The sequence below is a fragment of the Epinephelus fuscoguttatus genome, linkage group LG19 (genome assembly GCF_011397635.1).
Source record: "Epinephelus fuscoguttatus linkage group LG19, E.fuscoguttatus.final_Chr_v1".
Lineage (NCBI taxonomy): Eukaryota > Metazoa > Chordata > Actinopteri > Perciformes > Serranidae > Epinephelus > Epinephelus fuscoguttatus.
The window spans coordinates 28795819-28821520 of NC_064770.1; the positions used below are offsets into that span (position 1 = coordinate 28795819).

Genomic DNA, 25702 nt, shown 5'->3' on the forward strand with positions numbered 1-25702 from the left:
AACACAAATGCCCTCACATCATAGCCGAATGCGTCAACCACACGGTAACCAGCTAGGGGCATCTCACCAGCACAAACCCCGCCGTGTTCTCGGGGCCTAAAGCAACAGGATACTGTCCAAGTAGAAGAACACAGGAGGACGCAGCCTGGAAGACAAAGGTAAGCGGCAGGCACCTTTCAATGTTGCTGAGATGGTTGTCGGTCTCACAGTGGTGATGACTGATGCCAAAAATCGTCCTCCGCACAAAGAGGGCCGGGGGAGGTGCGAGTGATGCTGCCTCGTTTAGCCCCATCATTTTGTCACACACCAGGCTGGCATTTTCACTGAGGAAACGCCTCGAATTACAGCGGAGGTGCTTTTTGACACATTACCATAAACAGGTTGATAATAGAATAAGGCTTAGAGGCTACCTGCGGCGAGGGTAGGCTCCGTTGGTGAATTTTGGAATAGCGCATTTTCGGGCATGTTATTGCAGATTTGGGTGAGAAAATGCAGGGGGAAGCCTGAATACTTAACCTACCGTGTGCGGTGTGTACCTGGCCCTTTTTCCTTACTTTTATTACATTGTCTTTTACGCTTCTGAATCGTATGAACTGATATTTTCCAAATTGATGGTGCTGAGCTTTTACAACGATCTAATCCGAGTCATTGTGGCCTGTGTGATGTAAACATATGCTCTGTACCTGGATTGGGAGAGTGTTTTAGATAATGTGACTAGTAATGTGATATTCATTAGCACTCCAGTGAACATGGATTATTTCTATGCCTCCTGCAGTAACTGTAAGCCTCTAATAGGCAATTACATTACAGTACAAGATACAGTAATTGTTCTATTTATACTATGTCATTATAGTTTGCTAATCAATTGCTCACTTTAACCTTCCCAGGTCATTCAGTTTCATTCAAAGCCATGGGGTTCACACACCTTGCTGTGATGCTTTCTGTCACCATGATCCACCTAGTTTCAGGTAACTAACTGTATGTGTGTATGTGTTCTCTGAGCATGCACCCTTGTTGTTCCACCACAAACATGTACTAATACAGACTTTGCTTGTCTCAAATGTAGGGGGAAAAATATTCTTCTATGCATTTGCTTTCCATGTCCCGCCATTTAGGTTTATGCTTTTGCAAATACCAAAGCAATAATAAGTTATGGCTATTTCAGGTATGAGCTTTATGACTCCTGAGCCTGATACACCACCAACATCAACCCCAGATTCTTACCCTCTGGGTGACCTGATCCATGCCGCCCTGCAGAGTAAGGAATACTTAGGAGAGGCTTCTGCAAGCACAGGTACATTAATACAGGTCTTTATGGCTTTTTAAGCATAATGAAGCTGAAGTACAATATGGGTGAATGATCACTGGAAATGACACATATTAAGTTGAACCTCTGGACTCTGCAGGTACTACCACTAACCCGACACAGGCTGTGCCTGGACTTGGGCAGACTGAGTCAACAGCGACAGTCATATCACCAGGGCTGCTCACCACAGCTTTAAGCTCCTCTTCTGCTGCTGGCCAGACAGGGTCAAGGAATACCATGTCCTCGTTGCCCATAGAGGAGGAGACAACCACCACTCTGATCACCACAACCACCATAACCACGATGCACATGCCAGGTACCTGCATGCCAACACTTTGTGTCCTCTGAGTCTGTGTTTATTGATGCCAGTTGATTTGATTCTGCAAAAGCAATGTGAAAGAAATGTTTGAGTAAATGATTCAGCTCTCCTAGAGCTGCTCAGATTTTGATGGCGCTGGCAGTGACGACAAATTCCAACTGAAATACTATGGTGCCCGTCGTGACTTTAGTCATTTCTCTTCTCTGCGTCTCTTTGAAGAAAGAGTAACAAGAGGATCTTGACAGACAAGGTAACATGAAACATTCATAAAATATTAATGACTAAACATCAACAGGTTACCTTACAATTTCAGTTACTGGTAAAGGAAAAGTACATGTACTTTACATATATTTTTAGAAAATTGTAAAACAGCTACATAACCAGTCTTTAGTAATTTAATGCTCATTTTTAAGATAGCTATGGAGTCAACATAGCTACCTGCTAATAATATGAAGTGACATGTCGTAGCATACTCAGTTTTCAGTATTGATTTTAGATTCTTCCCTCACTAAAAACTAGCTAACTTTGGAGCATTTATGTTCGGTAAAAGTAAGTTGAGAACATATAAAGTACAGACATGTTTCTTGATGTTTCTGGTCTTACTACTGCAGGAATAATGTGATTCTTGTTCTTTCAGGATCCATGCTTTAAATGTTCAGAGGAACACAAAGAAATGGAAGTGTACACTAAATGCTGAAGAAGATGAAGTCAGGGAACCCACCTCTTCTTCCCCATTGCTCCCCCATAACCTAAAGCCAGAAAGCAGATTGGTTTACCAGCTTGAACTGCTGTGAGATGACCGCAGCCAGATGTGCAGTATCAGTTATATGTCTTTCATAGATATGTGCATCTTTGACTTAGTTGATGGTGGGGATAGCTGGCACGGAAAATAGTTGCACATATGGCGTGTCCAGAAAATACAGCACAGGCCAGTGGAGGTGTCTGGGTTAGGTAAACAGGATGATCATCCTTTTCCTGTTAAATCTGGAGAGAGCAGGGTCTGTATATGGTAGCTTGAGTGACTAACTTTGCTACCTACAATGTGCACTTTTCCCCATAATGCTTTCTGTGAAGTGCACCAATGATTTTAATCCAAATAAAAATCATTATCCTTTATTTATTTCCTTTGTAAAATCTATATCAGTCACAGACTACAAGATATATGGAGATAAAGAAAAGCACATGACTTACAAAAAGATTTTGATGCTTTGAAACCAGTGAGATATGAAGCATAAAAGGGGGACTTATATCTTTATATCTTGGGATTGGTCTATCGTCACAAGACTCATTCGCTATTAGTGTCCTCTTAGTTGACATTGTCACATGAAAAGTTCTGTATCAATAAGAATCTTAACAATAAAGTCTAAAAATCTGCTTTGTCTGTTAGTTATTATTGCAACAAACAACAAATTAAATGTAATCAGTGAGCATGAAAACAACTTCTTGACTGAATAAAGAGCAACCAGGTGAGGCCATAAATACTAATATCAGTCCTGTTATTGTCCTAATATCATAAGGAGAGAAGCATTAATTTGACAAATCAGTCAGTCAACAATGCCATCATGACCAGAATACTAATCAGGAGTGGTGGAGAACAGAGTAGCATCCTTGTCAGAAATAGACTTAAGTGAAACAGTATTACGGCATCTCCTCTGGTTGGGGTGCCTGTGCAGCTCTCACTGCAGGTGGATGAGAGCTGTTACTCATTCTGGTCATGAAATAAAAGACACCATTACAGCAACGGCTACAAATGAGAGAAATGTGATTGAGCACGTAGGAGGTGGGTCAGCTGATTTAGAGAGAAATGTCATGCGAGATGAATGATCAGTGAGGTGTGTGTGTATGTGTGTCAGTGTCGGTGTATTTGTCACCTACTTACTCAGTTTTACCATTGTTTTTTATTGTGTTTCTACTCGGAACTGTCATTTCAAACCCCTATTAACACCCTCTAAATAGCGAGGAATATATATCAAACATGTTTACCAGTCATTGACAAAACAATCGTACCCTAAAGGAATAGTCTGGTATTTAGGGAATTACTGTTAGGCATTGCTAAGACTGCCAGCCCTAAATGGGTTTTTGGCATCTCGAGATTGTTTCCAGATAAGTTTTTCAAAGTCTGGACACACATTTGAAAGTTGATTGAAATGCAATTCCAATTGGAGTCTTCAGATGTGTCTCAGTCCAGATGCTCTGGCCACGCAAATCGGATTTCAGAGTGTCTTTTGTGTTACATTACTGTATCGCTGAAGCAGTTTTTCCAGCTGAGCTGCTTGCACAAGTCTGTCTCACCCTATGGTCTCACCACCAGCAGGACTAATGAGAAAAATCTGACACACTGGACACTATAGAAGTTAACTCTGGGGTCAGTGATGTCACGTACAATATAACATTACAAACGTTGATGATCTCTGGAACGCTGCATGAAAGAGAATTATTCAGTTTTGCCCAGAAGCTAACATTAACTTCCAAGCAGCTCCAGTGAGGAATCTGGTGCAAACGTATCGCTCTCAGAAGCGGTTAATAATCCAACCTTGAATCGCGGTGTCTATTTTGGCGTCTTTGTAAAATGAATCCATTATGATAAATCTGTGACTTGATGTTTTCTGAGATTATTTATTCATTTTCTCAATTAGTTATTCTGTGTTCAAAACAGTAATTGTTGTTGTTAGCTGTCATTTCTCATGTTTCTGCGCTGGAGCTCTGTGGTTACTGACGCCAAGTCATTACCACAGCAACCAGGCTGGTGCTGTCTGTACACACAAATCCAAGTATGGACAGTATGTCTTGAATATCTGATTTGAGAAACAAATCTGATTTGCTAGCAGTTTGGAAGCAGACTTATTCTCTTACTTGCCAAGGGTGTGATGGGATATTGATACACTGATATTGCTCTCATGTATGTACGGAAATACGAAGCTGCAGCCCATTAGCTCAGCTTACCAAAGTGACCGGAAACAGGGAAACTGTTAGCATGGGTCTGTCCAAGGATAACAGAATCCAGTCAGCAGCACCTCTAAATCTCACTCATTTACTTACTGTGCCTTGTTTTTTATTCTGCATGTAATCGAAGTTGAAAAACAGAAAAGAAACTGCGGGTTATCTGCTGGACTACTTCTTGACAAGTTGTCCAGTCACTGGGCAACCACTGGAGACTCCAGGAAGTTACTGTTCCCTGCCATGTGATAAACTGCATCCACAATCGGGTACTATGCACTACATACACAATATGTGTACTATTGTTCAACATACCTGTGTGTACAAAAACAATAGTATGTATCTCTTTGGATGCACTGAGCTGTAATCCCTGCGTCACGTCCTGAGAGCCACCTTGTAACCATGGTAACCTGTGCCAAACTTAGCTCTACCACTAATTTAAAAATAATTTTTAAACTTTAACATGCATAGCAAAGTTAAATTGTACACTTCTTACGTACCTACACTTAAAAGGAAGTGTAATTGACATTACAGCTGTGTCTCTGTCGCTGTCTATTAAGAATGTTGTCCTCTACCGCATTGCATTGTGGGATATATAATGTTTTCATACTAAGGTTTCAGACCCACTAAAAATCGTGCATACTGTTTTAACCTATAGCAGGTTAGAATATCACATAACCCTCGTCATACACTTAGGTTTTGGTACAAAGTATTAAATAAACATGATAATCTGTTAGTCAGAGGTCCTGGTGGTCAGATTCTTTTTTTTATCTGTGGACACTGTCATTTACAGTACAAGCTAATGCTGACTGGCAGCTGTCAATCATCACATCCGACTCTCAGCAAGAAAGCAAATAAGCTTTGTTTCCCAAAAATGTCAAACTATGCCTCTAACTTTTCTGAAAAGAACTTTTAAATGCCATTACGTGTTGGGGACACAATTAATTCTATATTATCTGCCATGAAAGAATTATGTGATACTGCAGTACAAAAGCACATCTGCTAAACTCAAATCTGTGTTTGACAATTATAGAGAGCTGCTGCATCTGAGCAGCCAGAATTTTCATTGTCACCTACCTGTGTCCATGCTCAGTCAACACCGTCAGCTAAAATACTTCACTTATTAAAATCTGCCATGTAAGTGAAAAGTGATAAGTTATTTTTTTGTTTGTTTCTGTTGATTGTCAGCGAAATGGACTGTGAAACCCTTTCCTCTCCAGATGCCATTTGTATTACAATGGCTGGTCAATAATTTGATTCTACCGAAGCATAGCAGCAGTTTCAGTCATGCAGCCAATAAAATAATTTAATGCGGGGCAATCCGATACACTACAGCTTCACCCAAGGCGATGCTTCAACTCAGCCAGTACTCACTGGTAGGAGTTACTTTTCATTTTTACCCGGTTTAATTGGTGTACTGTTACTAACAACTACCGCTTAGTGATGATAAACCAGATTGTTATTATCAGGATCAGATTATGTTTTCTTTGTCCCACAAGCCAAAGATGAGGCAGGAATGTGCTGCTCCTTGCCCCTTGTCTTAGATAAAATGATTAGGCTATACTATGGCTGGTAGTTATTGTGACAGAAAATATACTATAAATTAGCCTCACACAAATAATATGTGGATATTCTGGACAATATGTAGACTTGCAGTAGACACTGGCTTAGAGCTTCACTCTGCAATATTCATTATTAAAGACTGATTTTATCATGCTGTTGTAGTATATAGGCTAGTTGAAAACTATGTCAATATGAGGGTTAAAGCTATAGTCGATAACTTAAATGGAAATAACTTTTCCATATTGTCACTATATTCACACTGCACTAAATTAGACGGATAATTTGTGAAAAAATATACTCCTGTGCTGACTTTATAGCCTTGTAGTATGTCTAATCAGTCCCTTCAGGATTTCGCAGGCTGTTTCTGTGAGTGTTGCAGCCTGACATGCCTGATTTTACGGCAATTTTTCTAAAAAATTGCAGTGAGCATTGTGATGTTTATGGGCATTCATTGGCAATTAAATTGTGGGGGCAAGTGAAAACTACAAAAAATAGTTGTGATGCCGTCTCAGATTCTGAGCATATAATTATGAGCATTCGGTGTTTCCAACAGAATCAGAATCTATTTGTGGTGGTAGCGGGGTTGGTGGGTCAACAACCCATCAGCTGTTGGTGCGATTCGACGCAGCACTGAAGGACCGTCACTGTGAGAGGCTCTCCTCCTGCTCTCTCTGCCCAGATAGCATGAGCTAATCCAGCACATCACTGCTCAATACATTTTGTCACTTAGGCAGAAGCCCCGCAGCAGCAGTTAACATCCGACACTGAGCTGTTAATCTTACGCCAACACCGAAATGGCACAACTCTGTCAGTAACTGTTGGGTAACATTTGCCACGTGATGCTAGCAATTAACGATGTCTAAGATGAAATTAGATTTTACCCTTTTTAAATAGTCAAATTTGCAGTAATATTGCAGTGACTGGACAAAATTGCAAGGTCACACAGAATTCACAGGGATGGCTGAATTTGCATTTAATCGTGGAGATATCTAATGACCTTACTGCATGTGAGTCTGTTTTGCTATAAAATGAGAAAGTTGCCACCATGTTGGATACCATTAAACTGGAGTACCAAGCACCACCCACCAGCCAGACCAATTTCCTCATTTTACAGCAAAACATTATGGTCAGATATGTTTCTGAAAAAATATTTGAACATATTTCAGAATGTAGTGACGGTTTCAGCAAATATGACAACTTGTTTTCATAGAAGTTACCAACTGTACCTTTAAAGAATTGCATATTGATATACTTTGGCTTCCCATTTTACATTTAATGTTAATTATCTCATGTGCATAGACTAATCTGTATGTATCCATATATAAATGTGTGAAGTAATCCATTGTTCTTCAGATAAGGTAGTTGTAATATTCCTTAAAAGGACAAGTATACACTTTTAATGTGATGGAGTACATTGATTATAAGGAACAAAACATTTCCTGGAAACAAGACTTCTCAATTTTAAAGACACCACACAGATGCTTCTAATAATTTTTGATTATTTTCATGAAGGAGGGCAGTGATTGTATGAGAGTGGTCGTGGCACTCACATGGATAGACTGTAGTGGCCAGGGGGGACCAGTCTAGGGTGGGTGTGGTGCAGCCAACTCACTTTGGCATTTGGCATCAAAATGGCCTCAGCATTCAGACATGTTTGCTATTTCTCTCAACAGAGAAATGTGTCTGTGTCATTATAATAGGCATTGCTGGTCATCTAAACACCAATAAACCCAAGAAAAACATGTCTTATCAACAATGCATACATTTAGTTGCTAGATTACAGTACTGGTAACATTTTCTCTTCCCATTCAAGCCCCAATCGAAACTACAATAATGATGCAATCATCATTTGCTGCCACATTCATGAAATTTGAAAAGGTTTAAAGCAGGATAACAGAAATATTGTCTTCATTGTAGCTTTATGTACATATTTTCAGCATATGCTTACCACAAAGGCTTCAAGATTCACTGCACTGGGAGATTTTTGTGGAGCTCAGTGATGTTTCCCTTTATCCTTTTGGTACTTTGATGATTTGCACAGTGGGGGTGGGTGTCACTGGCTATCCAGCAGTGCACAGCTATTTTGGTGTCAAGGATGAGTATGATTTGCATCTCTCAACACTGACCTACTTGAAAGAGTTTACTAGCATGGGTTGTGTTTTTTGTTTTTTGTCGTTAACATTGAAGGATGCAAACCCAAGAAGACCTGTCAAAAATCAGCTTTAAAAAAACTCATACAATCTGTTTTATACATTCCTCAGCCAGTGAGCACATTTGTTCGCACACCAGAAATACCGTTTTAATTCCAGTCAGCCAGGCAGAGTCTGACCTGTATGGTTATAATTCTTGTCAGCATCAGCCAGACACAATTGCTTGCAGGATCAAGGTCTTCCTTTCAGTTTACTAAATCACGACAGCACTGCTACACATCTGACAGCAGCAAGAGAGGTATTTCCCACCTGCACCCTCTAATTTGAGTAATCATGTAATCCCAGCACAGGCCTCAATTAATGCAGAACCTTGAATAAATTGTGAGCAACCAGCACCAGGTACTGCTTTCCCTTTGTGCTGCTGCATATGCAACATTTACTCGGTAACTAGAAATTTTAATAATTTCTCAGTTTGTGCAGTGTAGACGATCAGGAGTGTAGGAGGCATCTTCGAGAATCAGTGGACACAGTTCACACAGTTCAGTAAAAGACATTGTAACTTCTCTCTCATCTTCACATCACTGAATACTCACAGCAGCAATCGCTCCCACCAATCCTCATCCAAAAAACATAAGGTTACTGGGATGCAACAGCAAAATGCCTCATCTGCTTCTGTCTGTGTCATTAAATTGCCTGCAGAGATGTTTCTTAAGTGGCAAAAGATAAACTGTAGAAGCGGAAATTTGTGCTATGAAATGTAGCCAAATAAAAGTTAATACAATTTTAATAATTGCAACCAACAAAAGAGATTATTAATAGTATAGCATAGCCTATTGGAGAAGTTGCGAACCTGTCAGTATGCTGTAGTGGGGAGGACACAGCTTTTAAAGGGATGAGAAGAGCTGGTTTAATGTCTCCCATGTGCACTGGGCTGCATGCATGTTGACTTGCTTTTGCACAGTGCAACTTCACTGGCTGTGAAAGTATCAGCTGATAAAAACAGCTATTTATCTCTCTTTGCTCAGAAACTGCAGAGAAGCAAACTTCTTAAACTACACTAGGTGAAACTATTTAAGTCATGTTGTTGCTATAAAAACCCATACGTAACTTGCGGAAGCTTTTCTGTATGAAGTGAATTTCAAAAGCATTAGATGTATTTCCCAACTTGCATTTTTACTTTTCCATCTCTTCACAGTACAATGCAATGCGACTTTGTCAGCAGTGGAGGATGTTGTCGAGTCACCAGATCCTGCGTCATCATCCTCATCATTTTCTCCTCTGGAATGCACCTACAGCATTACTGTGTATGCAGGTTATGGTGTGGAAATTCAGGTAATGAGCCTTATCTCTGATGAATCCACAAACATTCATCTTGTCAAATATTAAATTTTTTCAAAGACATTTTTCCACTGTAAAATAGTTTGTTTTAATTGTGTCTTTGAACTGAATATGTAGACTTAATGTAGCCAAAAAAACAAATGCAGTGCCTCTCATTATTAAATTAAATTAAGACCATTCACAAAGCGCATCTTCTAATGTTTTTCATTTGTTCATCCCAAAGATGCAATATGACAGGTATATTAGGTATGTCATGAGTTGGGTAAGGCTCAGGATCAGTGTCAGTGACTTAGTGATTACTTCACTTGTTATTGGACAAGTTTATTTATAAAAGACAGCTGCCAGCACCAGTTGCATGACATCACTTCCTCCTTTTTCCCTTTAGGTGAGAAAGGTTAACCTTTCCAAGAAAGAGTCTCTGACGATCATGGGCTATGGAGGTTTGGGACCAGAGCTGTTAGCCAACGAGACCCTGATGAGAGAGGGTCAGGTGATTCGCAGTACAACCAATCAGGTGTACATACACTATCGCAGTCTGCGACAGAGCAACCATGGTGTGTTCAGCCTCCACTATCAAGGTAAATTAAACCTTTGGGTTTCAATTTTTATAACTTTAGATATATTTTATTCTTCAACAGTAAGATAATATAACTGATTTTCATTTTCCTGCATGCATGAAGAAGTTTTAATGTGGAATTAAAACTTGCATGCCTGCATATTTCGAAGCATACAGGCATGGTAGATGAGGGAGCAATAGTGAAGAATCAGACCACCTCAGCACTTCTCATTACATGTTTCAACTCTTTCATTTTAAAAGTTTCTTGGTGAAAATTCTGAGCTGCACAGTCTTCAGTGTGTTCTCTGAGCCCTCTTTTGTTTAGCCAAGCAGCACTGAGCTCTACAATGTGGGTTAAGTTCAATGGAGAGAAAAAGATTAGAAATTTATAACATTTATTAGGAATTAAGAAAGCAGCAGGAAGAGGTTTTGTTGATTGGACTCATGAAACAAGAACCCATGATTGGGCCTGTCATGATAGGTCAGCAAAAAATTTCGAGGTTACTTCCATGTAATGTGGCATGGTGGAGTGGTTGGCACTGTCACCTCACAGAATGAGGGTTCCGGGTTCAAATCTACCGGCCGGCTGGGGCCCTTCTGTGTGAGTGTCATTGTGGGTTTTCTCTGGATTCTCTGGCTTCCTCCCACAATCCAAATACACGCAGGTTAGGTGACTCTAAATTGCCCGTAGGTGTGAAAGTGAGTGTGAATGGTTGTCTGTCTCTATGTGTCAGCCCTGTGATAGTCTGGTGGCCTTCCAGGGTGTACCCTGCCTCTTGCCCACTGTCAGCTGGGATAGGCTCCAGCCCCCTTTATGACCCTGCACTATGATAAGCAGTTACGGAAAATAAATGAATGCATGTTCATATAACATACAGTATTACCCTTGTGTTTACATGCATGTTTGCTCAAGTAAGAATGTCACCAAACATTTAGCCAACATGATGCCAGAATAAATAGCACGATTTTCCCTACCATTATAAAACTTGGATGCAGCCCCAAAGCAATTTCACAGAGTGCTTAAGTTGAATGAGCAGAGAAAAATGCTGAGACAGTTATTTTATTTATTTTTTTATTTATTTAGGATATTTTTTCACATTACAGTTTCAATGTGTGAATATTCTCAAGAATTAAAAGTTTGTTGCTCTTTGAAAGGGTGTATCAGTGGAATGAAATGGCCTTAAAATGACAATTGTATAGATTATATCGTTTATCGCAATTATTTCTGGGGCAATGTAGTATCCACCAAAATTAGTTATCGTGACAGGCGTACCCATGATGATACTGGTGAAGAGACAGGAAGACTGTTCACCTGGGACTACCATGGTAGTGTGGGAGGTGGAGGGAAAGACAGGATGACAGCATTACACAGACCTACAGATTAACGATCACCATCCAACTGATTGTTTCATAGAATGTGGAAAGAAATCGTGGTGTGTCAGATGTTTATGTTGTGTGCACACGGAGTGTATAACAGATTAGAATATATTGAAAATGTGACAGAAAAAAGTAATTTTTTTTAACCTTTTAAACATTTTTTTTGATCTTCTACTTCTACTAAAAAAAACACACCACTCACGAGCTATAACACTATCAATATTACTGAAAAAAGCATCCACACACTTAGATCTATGTAAAAATCTTGCTTTTTTTCATTTATTAATCTTCCTGTTTACAAAATAGATTTAATTTCCTTCCTGATTTATCAACATCCACAGCCTTTCTGCTGTCCTGCCCGTTCCCTCAGTCTCCTGAGGGCGGCGGAGTCACAGTGACAGACATCCATCCTGGAGGTCAAGCACACTTCCACTGTGATCCAGGTTTCCAGGTTCGTGGCCATGAGGTGGCCACTTGTGTCAACACAACACAACCACACTGGAGCACTCCTGAGCCACAATGTGTCGGTCAGTAAACTCATGCTGTCTAGTCTTTGGTTACAGCATGATTGCTAAGGTGGGTGATTTTGGAATATAATAAGTGGAGTATCATCTTTCCTCAGCTGTGTCTTGTGGAGGGTGGATTCGTAATGCAACAGTGGGACGGATACTGTCTCCACCTCCTCCATCTGTCAGCAACCACAGTAATGGAAATAACCTGAGCTGCCACTGGTTGATTGAAGCCAAAGAGGGACACAGACTCCACCTACACTTTGAGAGAATTGCTCTGGATGAAGATGATGATAAGTAAGTTTGTTTCCACTAATTTGTGTATCACAGAATCAACAAAAATAGGTTTATAAATTTTGTTCTAGTATCTCTCCACATATCTATGTTCTTCTTAAAGTAAGATTAGTGCAGCCATAATGCAAATTGTTAGTGTGTTTTAGCCTAGACCCTCTCCGAGTAAGCTAGGTAGACTGCCACTCTGTGTTTTTTTGTACTTCTCACACAACACCACTCAGCAATTTCTTTCATCATTTAAATATAAGAAAACATTATAGGTTATGTTATCATAAATAATGCAGAAAGAAAACTGTTCATCTCATATCTAAAAAAGAAAAACGGAAAAAACAAACCTCTTCAGCTTCTAACTGAATGAAAACAACATTTTCGAGGTTTGGTTTTTATTGTTCAACATTTATTGTTCTACGTGTCACATGTGACACCGGACTTGTTGATGTTGATAACCTTCAATCTGCTATCCATGCACATTCAGACACTGATCTGAACAAGTTTCTCTCTTCTCAAGCTTAGATCTTTGTGGTTTATTCCTCTCAGGTTAATTGTGCGCAGTGGAAACAGTTCCCTGTCTCCACCGCTCTTTGACTCAGACCTGGATGATGTCCCAGAGCGTGGGTTGCTGAGTGAGAGCTCTACACTGTACCTGGAGCTCACAGCTGATTCTTCCTCCATCCCTCTGCTGCTGGCATTGCGATACGAGGGTGAGCCGAGAGACTTTGGATGCTCAGCTTCACACGAGGTCTTTTCCACATTCAGCAAAACACAAAGGCAATGTGTCATGATTTTTTTCGATGGCTAAAATACATTTTGTTGCTGACCCTCATCCACAGCATTACATTGCTTTGCTTCCATATCGGAATCCAACCTGTTCAAAAAACTCTTGAAAGCTTGACCTTTCTAATCTTGATAAGTTATAAATAATTTCGATGGATAATTAATAGTTTTCATGTTATATTTGAAGTGGGAATTGGGTTTTAATGGGCTGTCTAGAAAAACCAAGGCTTTCTTCTCATTAATTTGTCGTCGTGTTTAAGAGGGCCATCATGAGCCACATAAGTGCTTACAGTCTGCCCACGCTTCAGTGGGATTTATTTAAGGCTTCGGAGATACTCACTGCTTAAGCTTTTAGTGCCTTACACCTGGGCTCTTTCTAGCCAAGAGGGTTTGAGATTCTGGGTCATCCCAAGTGAAAAGTGACACTGCTCCCTCCTCAATTAAAATGGGTATGGTTGCTTAATTTCGTCAAGACTAGAATACAAAAAAAAGGAAATAGGGAAATACTTTTTTCTGATCAGTACACTTCATTTGTCCTTTTAATTTTTAGCTTTTGATGATGAACACTGCTGGGAGCCCTACATGCCTCATGGAAATTTCAGCAGCAGCGACATCACATATCAGCTGGGCACCACTGTTGCATTCACCTGCTCTCCAGGCTTTGTCATGGAGCAAGGTTCGGGGACGATTGAGTGTGTCGACCCCAGCAATCCCCACTGGAATGACAGTGAGCCTGTGTGCAGAGGTAAGATTATGGATTGGGCTTTGGTTGTATTTCAAAAAGTGAATCCACTGTGTCAGCCAATGGTGTAGGTTTCATCTTAATGTCTGAAGGAGGACAAGGGGTGCACCTATGAAATGAGGGAATTGGTGGCCTTCTGCTGGAAAATTTTGAGTGTGAAACACTTGCTTTCCTGCAATATGGTGATTTTTTTCTGTAAGTTTTTCTCTGTAAGTTTCTATACAACGAAGGAGATGTGTCCCCTGCTTCATTGCCAAAATTAACGCTTATGATGTCAATTCTCATGCCAGCAGTTTGGGAAATCAAATTGTTTTTTATTTTTCTAATCATAATCACAACCTTCATTATTCCTTATCCTTCCTTCTGTTGTTTCTGGGCTTCATTTTCTTAATTTAACCGAACCCTCTGATATCCAAACTTAGTAGTACTAATTTCCAAAACACATGGAGTTTTGTAAGTTTTTGCATGAAGTGAGAAAGTCATTTGATTCATTAATATTCAAACTGTACTGTGTTGAGATGGGTGCCTGAAGCCTCAAGATGTTGTAGCTTGAAGGCTACAGCCACGCTGACTGTGTCATCTGCTGATCTGCTGGCATGCTGTGAAAAGTGAGAGCAACAGAGAGACTGTGACAGATTTAAAACTGGCAGAGACGTTGCACCGGGTCAGGGACTGGCTGAAAACACAGGTGCTATAGTTTCAGCCAAGCGAAAGATATTCTGAAAGCCATATGCTGTGTAGTATTTTTGCTTGTAGATTCATAGACAGTGAAGTGCAGGAAGGTGGATGGTGGGATATTGGTTACTTTAGTACTATGCATAGTGAAGAGGTCAGAGTTTTCGTCGTTGTCCTGAGCATCCATGTATGGCAGAGGACTGTCGTTCTCAGAATGGAAACTGCTTCAAAAAATGAGGGCTCAGCTGGTGGTTGGGAGCGCTTGTGTTTATTCTGCTCATATTTGCCTGGTATGCTCTCACAGAAATACATTTTGATAAATGTTGTTGTTAAAATGTTCCCAAGCAAGTGCATGTATAATGCACTGTTTTATTCCATCACATTTGGCTTTGAAGAATCGTGGATTTATTCTACATCCAATGCCCACATGTGTTTGTGTGCTTCACAGTTGCATGCCTCAGTTTTAATAGGGGGTGCTTCATATGAGAGCAAGTCCCGGCATTGTATGTGAAGTCAGAAGCATCCTCCAAACACAATCAATCTGAATGTGTTCTCACAGGGTAAAGGGTTTGCATGGAAATAGAAGTGCTCCTATCACTGCAGTTGTCATCTCCCTACTGACACACTTTCCTAGCTGTTTGTACTGTATCCCTACGAGGACAGGTTGCTGTGGTTAATGTGAGGTAATGAGTGTCAAAATGAGTGCCATAGACTTTTATGTTCATATTCTGTGATTGAAATATAGCTGCAGAATAATATTCAACAAGCAGGCTGCAGATAAGGTAACGGTTTTTAATGATGCCATGGAAACAGCACGGATGGGTAACTAATGAAAGTTTTAAGGAAGCTGCTGCTTATGATGCCATATTCTCAGCCCGTCTCTGCCCTCTGAAATCTTTATCATCTCTCCTTGATTGTTTTACTGTCTTTATTTTCTCCCTCCATTTATAATTCATTTTTCTCCAGTTGCTTTTCTTTTTCCAGCCTCTGCTGTTATTTCATCATCCCTTTCATCGTTCTCTCTGTCTCCCAGTCCACATCCTCACTTCACTTTGTCTTCTTTTCTCTCTTCTGCCCTGCAAGCTCTGTGTGGAGGGGAGTTGACCGAGCCGTCGGGCACCATCCTGTCTCCTGATTGGCCCCAGAGCTACTCCAAGGGGCTAGACTGCGTATGGCAGATCCATGGCAATGAGGAGAAACGTATTGAACTGGATGTCCAGATGTAAGTTATGCTGTTAAAAAGTAACCAGCCATATTTGTGTGTGTGTGTGTGTGTGTGTGTGTGTGTGTGTGTGTGTGTGTGTGTGTGTGTGTGTGTGTGTTTGTATGTGTCAGCAAATTGAATAATTGCATACTGTCTTGCTTATGTCATAAAGAAATTAGCAAAAATGCAGTGCCCAAATATAGCAACATAATTCCTTCACTTCACGGACGTTGCTTCTAATTTTCTTATTTGCTGAGTTCATAGTTTCACCGAGCCCACGAGGTGCCATAGTGAGGAGGATGGTTATTACATGCATGTACTTTTTTAATGACCTAGATACCAACTTTGTATTTTATTCACTGAATCAAACCACTGGAAAGCTAAATCTAGGCTGGCAATCAGACTGACTTTTTATTCACAGGAGAACATGGTTCAATACTACATTATGTAACATCTTGTATTATTTGTAACGCCATCCACAGTCAGACAAAATATCTCACAGATTTTACACCCAAATTCTGCAAATTCTTAGTAAATGTTTGAGTGCGAGAGGCTGTAAGAGTTCAAAATGGTAATGTATATCACATAATTTTGACCAAACTTCAGGGGTCATTCCCTGATTTGAACATCTTCCAGTTGGTAATTGTTGATTAATCAATTCAGTGTATCCTCATGTAATGGTTTATATGATATCTAACAAATTAGCAACCCACAAATGATGTCACATACTTAACGTAAAGTTACATACTTAACATAAGGTATGTAGGTTAGGTTTAGGAAGAGAAACATGGTGACAGCATAACTTAAAATAGCTCGTAGTTTACTTACTTTTACATGGCTCAGAATGCCAGTGTCTTGGGGGAAGTCCTGTATTGTTTGACCTATCCACCACCCCAAGCTGCCTCCTTACACAGACTTTTGGTCTTCATACTACTTCCTTCTTTCATCCCATCAGTGCATTGTCACATGATCACAGCCTTCCTAATTACATGGATTATACACAAATTACCAGCTTATAATTATGTGGGTTATATACGAATTGTTGTGCATTACTTTTTGTAAGTATACGTATGAACAGTGTCATCCCCTCTTTTCCTACATTCACGCTTAAGCTGTCCTATCAAATTAAGGCAAAAAACCCAAACAATTATCATTAAAAAAATGTTATTTAATACATGTAATGTATTAAATTATTATTATTAACTTTGTATTAATTAATCATGTATTAAATGTAATCAAAGTACATACAATAATAGGATCAGCACTCATTTGATTGCCAAATGAATTGCAAAACTCAATTGAACCTGCATCCTGTTGTCAAATTCAACTTGTGTGCGCCACATATACACAATTTCAGCTCATGATTTATTTTACTCTAATAGCACATTTCTTCTGTGATGAATGTGTATTTACAGATTGTACACATGTAAATTGCACCTGAACAAGACAGGATAACATGTAGCAGCTTTATATAATTTGCCTCTCCTGTCTTTCCTTTCTGTACTGTGTACTGACTAATAAAATGCGTCAGGTGGGTGGACTGTTCGTCTTTAAAGAAAAAAAAACAGAATCTGTCTGAGGTGAATCCTCATTGCTCTTTTTTATTCTCATCTCTCCTTCTTAAAGTTTAAATATCCGCCACACTGACGTGCTGACCGTTTTCGACGGACGGGATCTCATGTCCCATGTGATCGGACAATACCTGGGGTCCAAAGAGCGTTTCCAGGTTGTGTCTGGGGGGTCAGAAGTCACCATACAGTTTCAGAGCGATCCAGATGATTCCAGTTTTATCCTGAGTCAGGGATTCCTCATCCATTATCGTGGTAAGTACACTCCTTAAAGTGGCAGTCTCAAAGATTTCTGTTGTGGTTGATTTAGTGACATCTGTAGTTAGTGGTGGTAACAGCAAATGTGGTTTCATATTCAGGTCACAGAGTTCTGGGGGCAGCAAAACAAACTATTGTGATTTTAATGAAGAAGTCGTACAACAATTAGCCTCTTCCCATTCTTCTGTGAGCAACCGTTATCTGATTGTATGCTGCACATGACATGAGTCTGCAGACAGCGGGGGACAGTGAAAGAAGTTTGTCACCTCGCTAGGTTAGAGGTGTGCTGTCTGTCGCCTGTAGTTTTTCATCTAACAGATCATTGTGGCTGCTCCTTAATGTTCCACCACTCTCTGCAATACTGTTGTCTTGTTTTATAGATGCACTTTTGATGAACGACGGTAGTAAGTGCTATGCTCACTGAAAAACACATTGCATTTCCTGTGATCCCTTTCTAATAAAAGTCAACTTGTGTTTCACCAGTGAAAAGCTTTTAACTTTGCATTTGTGGTTACTTAATGCAGCATTTTCTCAGCACATGTCACCCTCAACAACCAGCTCTTAATACTACAAATATATAAATACTGCAATGCTTTTATCAATGGGCTCAATCCTCTTTGTGTTATCTTATTCAGCAGTAGATAATGACTTGACAGACATTTATTTGAATAAAAATCTTATTACTTTAAAGGTCCTGTGTGTAGGATTTAGGGGGATATTACATTCTACAGTAGCCCAATACGAACAAACCAAACACTTGCTCCAGATAGGGCTATTTACATTTCTGTGTTGGCCACTATTGTTAGAGGCCTATTGGCAATGAGCAGCATCAGAAAAACACTGATTTGTAACGTGGAACTGCTTTATTCAGTATTTTTGTCAGTGTAAATCACCATGTGCGTTTGTTTTGCAGAGGATAATTTGGCTCCCAGTAAAAACCTCCTGAACAATGAACACTGAGGGAATTATAGCCATGAGGAGTTTCAGCTGGTTGCAATCTGAAGTCCTCACCGCTAGACGCCGCTAAATCCCCCTAAATCTTACATGGTGAACCTTTAAGTAGCTGGTTTTATGGCTCAAAGCATAAAAGTCAGGACAAGTGTTGTGTGTCCCTGCGGAGAAAGACATCGTGAACAACCTCTTTTCATTTCTTTCATTGTTCTCTGTCCGTGTTACGCAGAGGTCGAGCCCAACGACACCTGCCCTACCCTCCCTCAAATTGCCTTTGGGTGGATCAGCTCGTCCCACTCCTCCCCTGTGAGAGGCAGTGTGCTGACCTATCAGTGCCAACCGGGATATGACATCAGCGGCTCCGACATCATCACCTGCCAGTGGGACCTGTCCTGGAGCAGCAGTCCACCTACATGTGTCAAAGGTCAGACAAGTGGTGGGACATATTTAAAAGATCCAGATTTTTAACTTTTGTCAAAAACATTAAATGCAGTCATCACCTGTGCTGCTATTGCACCTCTGTTCTTTGTATGGAACAGTTTTTGATGAAGTCAGAATCAAGTTAAATGCTAATATATGTGTTCCACTGTGTCCCCCACAGTCCAGCAGTGTCCTGACCCAGGAGAGGTTGTAAACGGAGCGCGCTCTGTGCGCCCCGAAGCAGGTTTTGCAGTTGGAACAGTCGTACGTTTCTCTTGTAACCAGGGTTATCAGCTGGAAGGTCCCAGCCAAATCTCATGCCACGGACGAGACACCGGCACCCCCAAATGGAGCGACCGCAGCCCGAAGTGTGTCTGTAAGTCTGTTTCCTGCACTCTACTGATTTATGTCTGTGTGCATATGATGCTTATTACTGAAAATTTAGACATTAACTGCAAATACGTTGCTGTGTTTTGTGCTCTGAACAGTAAAATATGACCCATGCCCAAACCCTGGGGTCCCTGACAATGGTTACCAAACCTTGTACAAGCACAGCTACCAGGCAGGAGAAACTCTGCGTTTCTTCTGTTATGAAGGGTACGAACTTATCGGTGAGGTCATCATCAGTTGTGTTCCTGGCCATCCCTCCCAGTGGAACAGCCCGCCACCCTTTTGCAAAGGTAAAGGTTATCACAGTCTCTTAACTATCTTATAGGCATACCACTGTTTTCTATCAGGGAACAGAAAAGGACAATGTCCCGAAACATTCACTGTGTTCAGATTTGAATTAAGGAGGTTAAGTTTTTAAGATAAGCTCTCTTTAACAATGTTTTAGACCTGCATGGAAAAATAGTAATGAGATCCTGAAGGTGCATTTAAGACTTCAGGTGTAATTTTCTAATATTTTTTTTTCTCTTCTGTGTCTCTTTTCTTCATTTGACACAGTGGCATATGAGGAGCTTTTGGATGATCATAAATTAGAAGGTGATTTATTCTCTCTTCTCCCATTTGTGATGTGCATAAAGTCAAATAGGTCATCGTAGACATTTAAAGCCACATGTAAGATTTGAAAATCTCACATTGGCACCATCTAGTGGTGGTATCATGAACAACACTGTGATCAACACTGTTACAAAAGTCAAGTTGTATTGTTGTACACTGGCACCATGGGGGATACAACAGCTTTTACAAACACTGTTTCAATGTACTTCACTAAATATATCGTGCAATTTATAATAATAATAATAATAATAATAATAATACATTTTATTTAAGGGCGCCTTTCATGGCACTCAAGGTCACCTTACAAAAGTACAGAAGTGCATAAAAACAGGGATAAAAACAAACAATAAAATACAATGGACAGTGCAAGGATCAGACGGAGTATGAGAGTTTGAACAGATGGGTTTTCAGTCTGGTTTTAAAGAGGGGTAAGGAGTCCGTGTTGCGGAGGTCAGGGGGGAGGGAGTTCCAAAACTGGGGAGCCGAGCGGCTGAATGCTCGGCCCCCCATGGTGACGAGGCGAGCAGAGGGGACAGAGAGATGGATGGAGGAAGAGGATCGGAGGGTACGGGTAGGTACAGAGATATTAATGAGATCAGAGAGGTATGGAGGGGCAAGACTGTGGATGGCTCTGTATGTATGGAGTAGGATTTTGTATTGAATGCGGTATGTGATGGGGAGCCAGTGGAGCTGCTGCAGGATGGGTGTGATGTGGTGAGTGGATGGTGTTCTTGAAATGATGCGAGCTGCTGAATTCTGTACCAGTTGAAGTTTATGGAGGGTTTTCTGGGGGAGGCCAAACAGAAGGGAATTACAATAGTCAAGTCTGGAGGTGACTAAACTGTGAACCAGAATGGCGGTGGTGTGAGGGGTGAGAGAGGCGGAGGCGGTTGATGTTTCAAGGTGGAAGTAGGCAGACCGGGTTATGTTGTTAATGTGTGCTGTGAAGGAGAGTGTGCTGTCGAGGATGACACCCAGACTCTTTACCTGAGGGGAAGGGGAGATGGAGGAGTGGTCGAATGGAATGGTGAAGTTATTGGATTTATTGAGAGTGGATTTAGAGCCAATTATTAACATTTCTGTTTTGTCACTGTTTAATTTGAGGAAATTGAATGTGAACCAGGACTTTATTTCAAGGAGACAGTTGGTGAGGGAGGAAGGTGGGAGGATGGAGTCCGCTTTGGAGGAGATGTAGAGCTGGGTGTCATCCGTAGCAGTGGAACTGTATATTGTGCTTAGGGAGGATGTGACCATGTGGGTGGTTGTAACTTATGAAGCGCCGGGGCCCCCGGCCTGAGCCGTGGGGCACCCTTGTGGTGACGGGGTGGGGGTGGCAAGTGAATGATTTGAGCTGAATGAACTGAGTGCGGCCAGAGAGGTATGATTTAAACCAGGTGAGGGGGGTGTGGGTGATGCCAATAGTGCAAAGTCTGTCCAGGAGGATGGTGTGGGAGATGGTGTCAAAGGCCGCACTCAGATCAAGCAGGATGAGTATGGATAAAAGACCAGAATCAGCAGCAAGGAGGAGATCATTGGTTATTTTTAGGAGGGCTGTTTCAGTGGAGTGAAGGGACGGAAACCAGATTGAAATTGTTCAGTATAGATCGTTGTGGAGCAGATGAGAGTGAAGTTGATTGGCAACAGTTTTTTCAAGGATTTTGGAAAGAAAAGGAAGATTAGAGATAGGACGGAGGTTACTGAGGTTGTTGGGGTCGGCACCAGGTTTTTTGAGTGTGGGAGTGACAGCAGCTGTTTTAAGGGGTGAGGGGACAATACCAGTGGTGAGGGAAGAGTGGGTTATGTGTGTGATGAGAGGGGCCAGAGAGGGAGCAGCAGCTTTAACAAGAGCCGTTGGAAGGGGGTCCAGTTGACAGGTGGAGGTTTTGGATTTTTTGATGAGATCAGCAATTTCAGAGACAGAGGGCAGGGTGAATACTGAGAATGACTGAGAAGGGGGAACAGCAGGTAGAAAGGAGGGAATGGTAGCGGGAATGGCGGGAAGAAGTTGCTGATGGATGTTTGTGATTTTGTCAGAGAAAAAGGAAATGAGTTTATTGCAGGAAGCATTTGAATACATGTGAGGAGGAAGTGAGGAGGGGGGCTGAGTGATGTTTTTGAGTAAGGAGAATAAAGCTTTGGAGTCCCCTTCATTGTGGTTGATCAGAGTGGAATAGTAGATGGATTTGGCTTGAGAGATGCAGTTTTTATAGTGGGAGAGATGGTTGATATACATGTCCTTATGAATGGTGAGTCCGGTTTTCTTGCAGAGACGTTCTAGCTGACGTCCTTTGGCCTTAGAAGTGCAGTGATGATTGTGTTGCTAAGCCTGCACTTACATGTAGTTTACTGCATACTGACTTGTGCAGTGTGAGAAGTTGGACAGGGTAGTTTCGTCTCAAATCATCCACAGCAGTATATTGTTTAGCTTCCGTCCAGGTAGATTTAGTTTATCAAATATGATAACAAAACAGCAAAGTGCATAAAACAAACACATCAGAAACGCCAAACAGTTCGGACCACCGTGTTTGACTATATCTCTTTAAACGCTACAATTACGGCTGAAAATGGCGACTGAAATCAATTTTGCCAGTTTCACATATCTCCACAATTGTAATCAATTGCCATTTTTCTAACCACAAATTACTGTTGTTGGCATGACGTCATATATGTCTAACAACATATAGTCGATGTTAGACAATTTAGCTCTAGCAAATGAAATGTAAGTGCTAATTTGTGTATTAAAAAGGTAAAGATTTTCCAGATTTAGCAGCTTATATTAATGTGTTTGATATTATTTTAGATTAATAATCAAATCAGCACAAAAACATCTTCATCAGCTTCTTTTTATGACAACTCTGTGACTGTTTCACAGTGTCTCAATCATTCGAGCCGTCTCATCAGATCCTCAGTGAGAACATCGCTTTGGCAATAATCCTGCCAATCATCTTGGTCATCCTCCTGATCGGAGGAATCTACATGTACTATACAAAGTGAGTAATGCAAGTAGCTAAAGTGACTTTTAATCCTTGACTGATTCATAACACTGCTTTTACGTTTCTTCACCTCAGTTCACAATAATGTTTAAATGTTAGCCTTTATTCGTGTGGTCATGTGTCATTTTATTTTCTCACTCACAGCATCTGCAGACTAGAATGGAAGCCGCTCTTCTGGAAGTCTCTCTCTCACACACACTCCTACAGTCCCATTACAGTTGAGTCCGATTTCAACAACCCTCTTTATGAGGCAGGGGTGAGTATTCGGCTGTTTTTATTACTAAACTTTAGAGTATTTTATATGTATCTTTATATCTAAACTTAAGTTTTTTAAACTATTTTTACTGGTTGATTTCTTTGCCCTCAGGATACACGGGAGTATGAAGTGTCCATTTAAAGGAGAAAATCTTTTGGTGAGAATTTAAAAAACGCAGAAAGATTCAAAATGTTTTGGAAGAAAAATTCCTTAGTATTATAAGGCCTCACTCCCCTTTTATCATTTATTTCAGATTATCTTTATGTTTTGCCATCATAGTATCTCTGGTTTATCAATTTGTGGAAGCGCTTCATTTTTGATTTGTTGCACTGATACGGTGGTATGCCAAATGTGGGTCCTACTTCACGGTCCAACTTTCTGTATCATTAGGACTGGTGCCTTATGAAGGGTAAGAAATTGATAATTAACAAAGAAATATCAGTGATAGAGGCAAAAGAACAGGAGAGGTAAAAAGGGCAAAGGTAAATTGGTTTATTTATTAAGTTAAAATTATTACGAGGCCAAAACATTAGAGAGGTTGGCAATACTTCACTTGTAACTGCTAAAAGTTGCAGTCATGAGCATAGAGTACACGCTGAATGTTTTTCTTTCATTTTTAGAGTTGCTCATGTTACATTTTACAAAGTGTTACAGTAAAAGGGAAGAATACTTTAATTTTGATCATGAGAAGAAGTTTGAGATCAACAGTCATTTTTCTCTCTTCCTCACTGTCTTTCTCTGTGTAACACACACATACACACACACAAATTGAATGTAAATATCTGACTTAATATTGACTGAGGTTGATATATATATAAAAAAAATTATATATATAAGCCTCATACTATATACACTTATACATGGTGGCGGGAGGTTATATATTTTCATTATATATGTAATGAAAATTCAGTGCCAAAATATAATGTTAAATAATTTAATGTCCCTAAGTGTTTCATCTGTTGTTGCAATACTGTTTACAAAGGCAGTGTTTATTTTATTCTTCGCTGTTTCTGGAGTGCATCGTCACCCAGTGTCACACGACATATAAGGAAAAGGTGAGGACATGAATGTCATTATGCTTAGAGCATGCACTGATTGTAAATTATATTGCTTCTGCTCAATCTTGCCATCATCATTATAGTTATTGACAGTTATCATTGTTATCAGATTTGATGTTGTATGCACTATGTTGATGAAAAACTACAAACTTGGCTGCTTGCTGTGATGCATTATGTATTTATTTACAACTGAGTGTTTGAACAGTGAATGTGATCTCATTCGCTGTGCCAAATGAAGGATCTTGGAGACTGTTGCTTTGTAGACTTAATTCTTCTCTTATCATCAGTAGCATTTCTTTGCTTCATATATGAATACACTCTTTTGAAGGCAGTAAATTATTTGCTGAACTGGAAATAAAGTCTCTGTTGAATGGTGTAAAACTTGTAGATGTGATCTTTTATTTTTCCAAATAAATTGGTGTATATACAAAACATGTATTAAAGGTGCAGCCTGTAAGATTTAGGGGGATTTAGTGGCATCTAGCTGAGGGGATTGTCGATTGCAACCAGTTGAAACTTCTCCTAGTTAGAATTCCTTCTATGTTTATTGTTCAGGAGGTTTTTTTGTGAGCAGGATTATCCTGCAGAGGTCTCTTCCTCTCCAAAACAAAGACTATGTGATTAAAACCAGTAAAAACACTGAAAGCAGTTTCACATTAAAAATCTGGGGGTTTTTTTTCGACGATTAGTAGGTGCTCATCGCCTAGCACCTACTAATGTGTGCTCACCTTTTTTCTCTGCTAACTGAAGATCTAGATGTGTTTCTACCGGGAGCTGAATTATTCACAGAGGTCTCATCCTTTGCAGAGCAAATGAACCAAGTGATTGAAACTGGTAAAAACACTGAAAAAAACACTTTCATGTTACAAATCAGTGTGTTTCTGATGCTGCTCATTGTCGAGGGGCTGCTAACTACTGCAGCCAATGCAGTATGGATAGAGAAAACACAAAAGGGTAGAGGTCAAAAATGAAATTTATTAAATAATGTTATTTACAAAAGAAATCAATGGGATGTGAACAGTCAGTAACATCAGTGGTGTGTGAGTGCCAGCATGAGTAGAAACGGCAGTGAAACAAGGTGGAAAACTCCACGGATGAAGACCCATTCCCTATGTGGGAGTAACAAAATATAGTGGCTCATATTTTTAGGTGATTAAAATCTAAAGAAAACATGCTTATTATATTTTATTCCATTTCTGCCTACATACCCCCCTAAATCCTACACACCGGACCCGTAATAATATCTCACCCATCCAGTGGGGGAAATGTCACAATGGAGAAATAATGTTATATGTTTTAGAGATCATTTTGAGCTTTCATGGCTTTTTTTTCTCCATAGCTATAGAAGTGGAAAACAGGAATAATAACCTAATTTGGAGATTAAATGTATCTTTAAAGTAGTGATTATTGTTTTTATGTATTGTTTTTCTACCTTGATTATTTTAGTTTGAT

The 25702-nt window shown here is 40.2% G+C and overlaps 1 protein-coding gene across 1 annotated transcript; it reads left to right on the forward strand.

Annotated features, from left to right (window-relative positions):
• The first annotated feature begins 18 nt into the window (after positions 1-18).
• sez6l2 (seizure related 6 homolog (mouse)-like 2) lies at positions 19-24631 on the forward strand. Its single transcript, XM_049560108.1, has 19 exons — positions 19-158; positions 888-968; positions 1166-1294; positions 1407-1622; positions 9471-9607; positions 9999-10191; positions 11888-12073; positions 12169-12352; positions 12887-13050; positions 13674-13868; positions 15624-15762; positions 17371-17567; positions 18751-18945; positions 19123-19317; positions 19430-19621; positions 19887-19925; positions 22816-22933; positions 23081-23192; positions 23304-24631. The coding sequence occupies exons 2-19, from the start codon at positions 911-913 to the stop codon at positions 23331-23333; spliced, it is 2679 nt and encodes an 892-aa protein (XP_049416065.1). The 5' UTR covers positions 19-158; positions 888-910; the 3' UTR covers positions 23334-24631.
• Positions 24632-25702: the final 1071 nt, after the last annotated feature.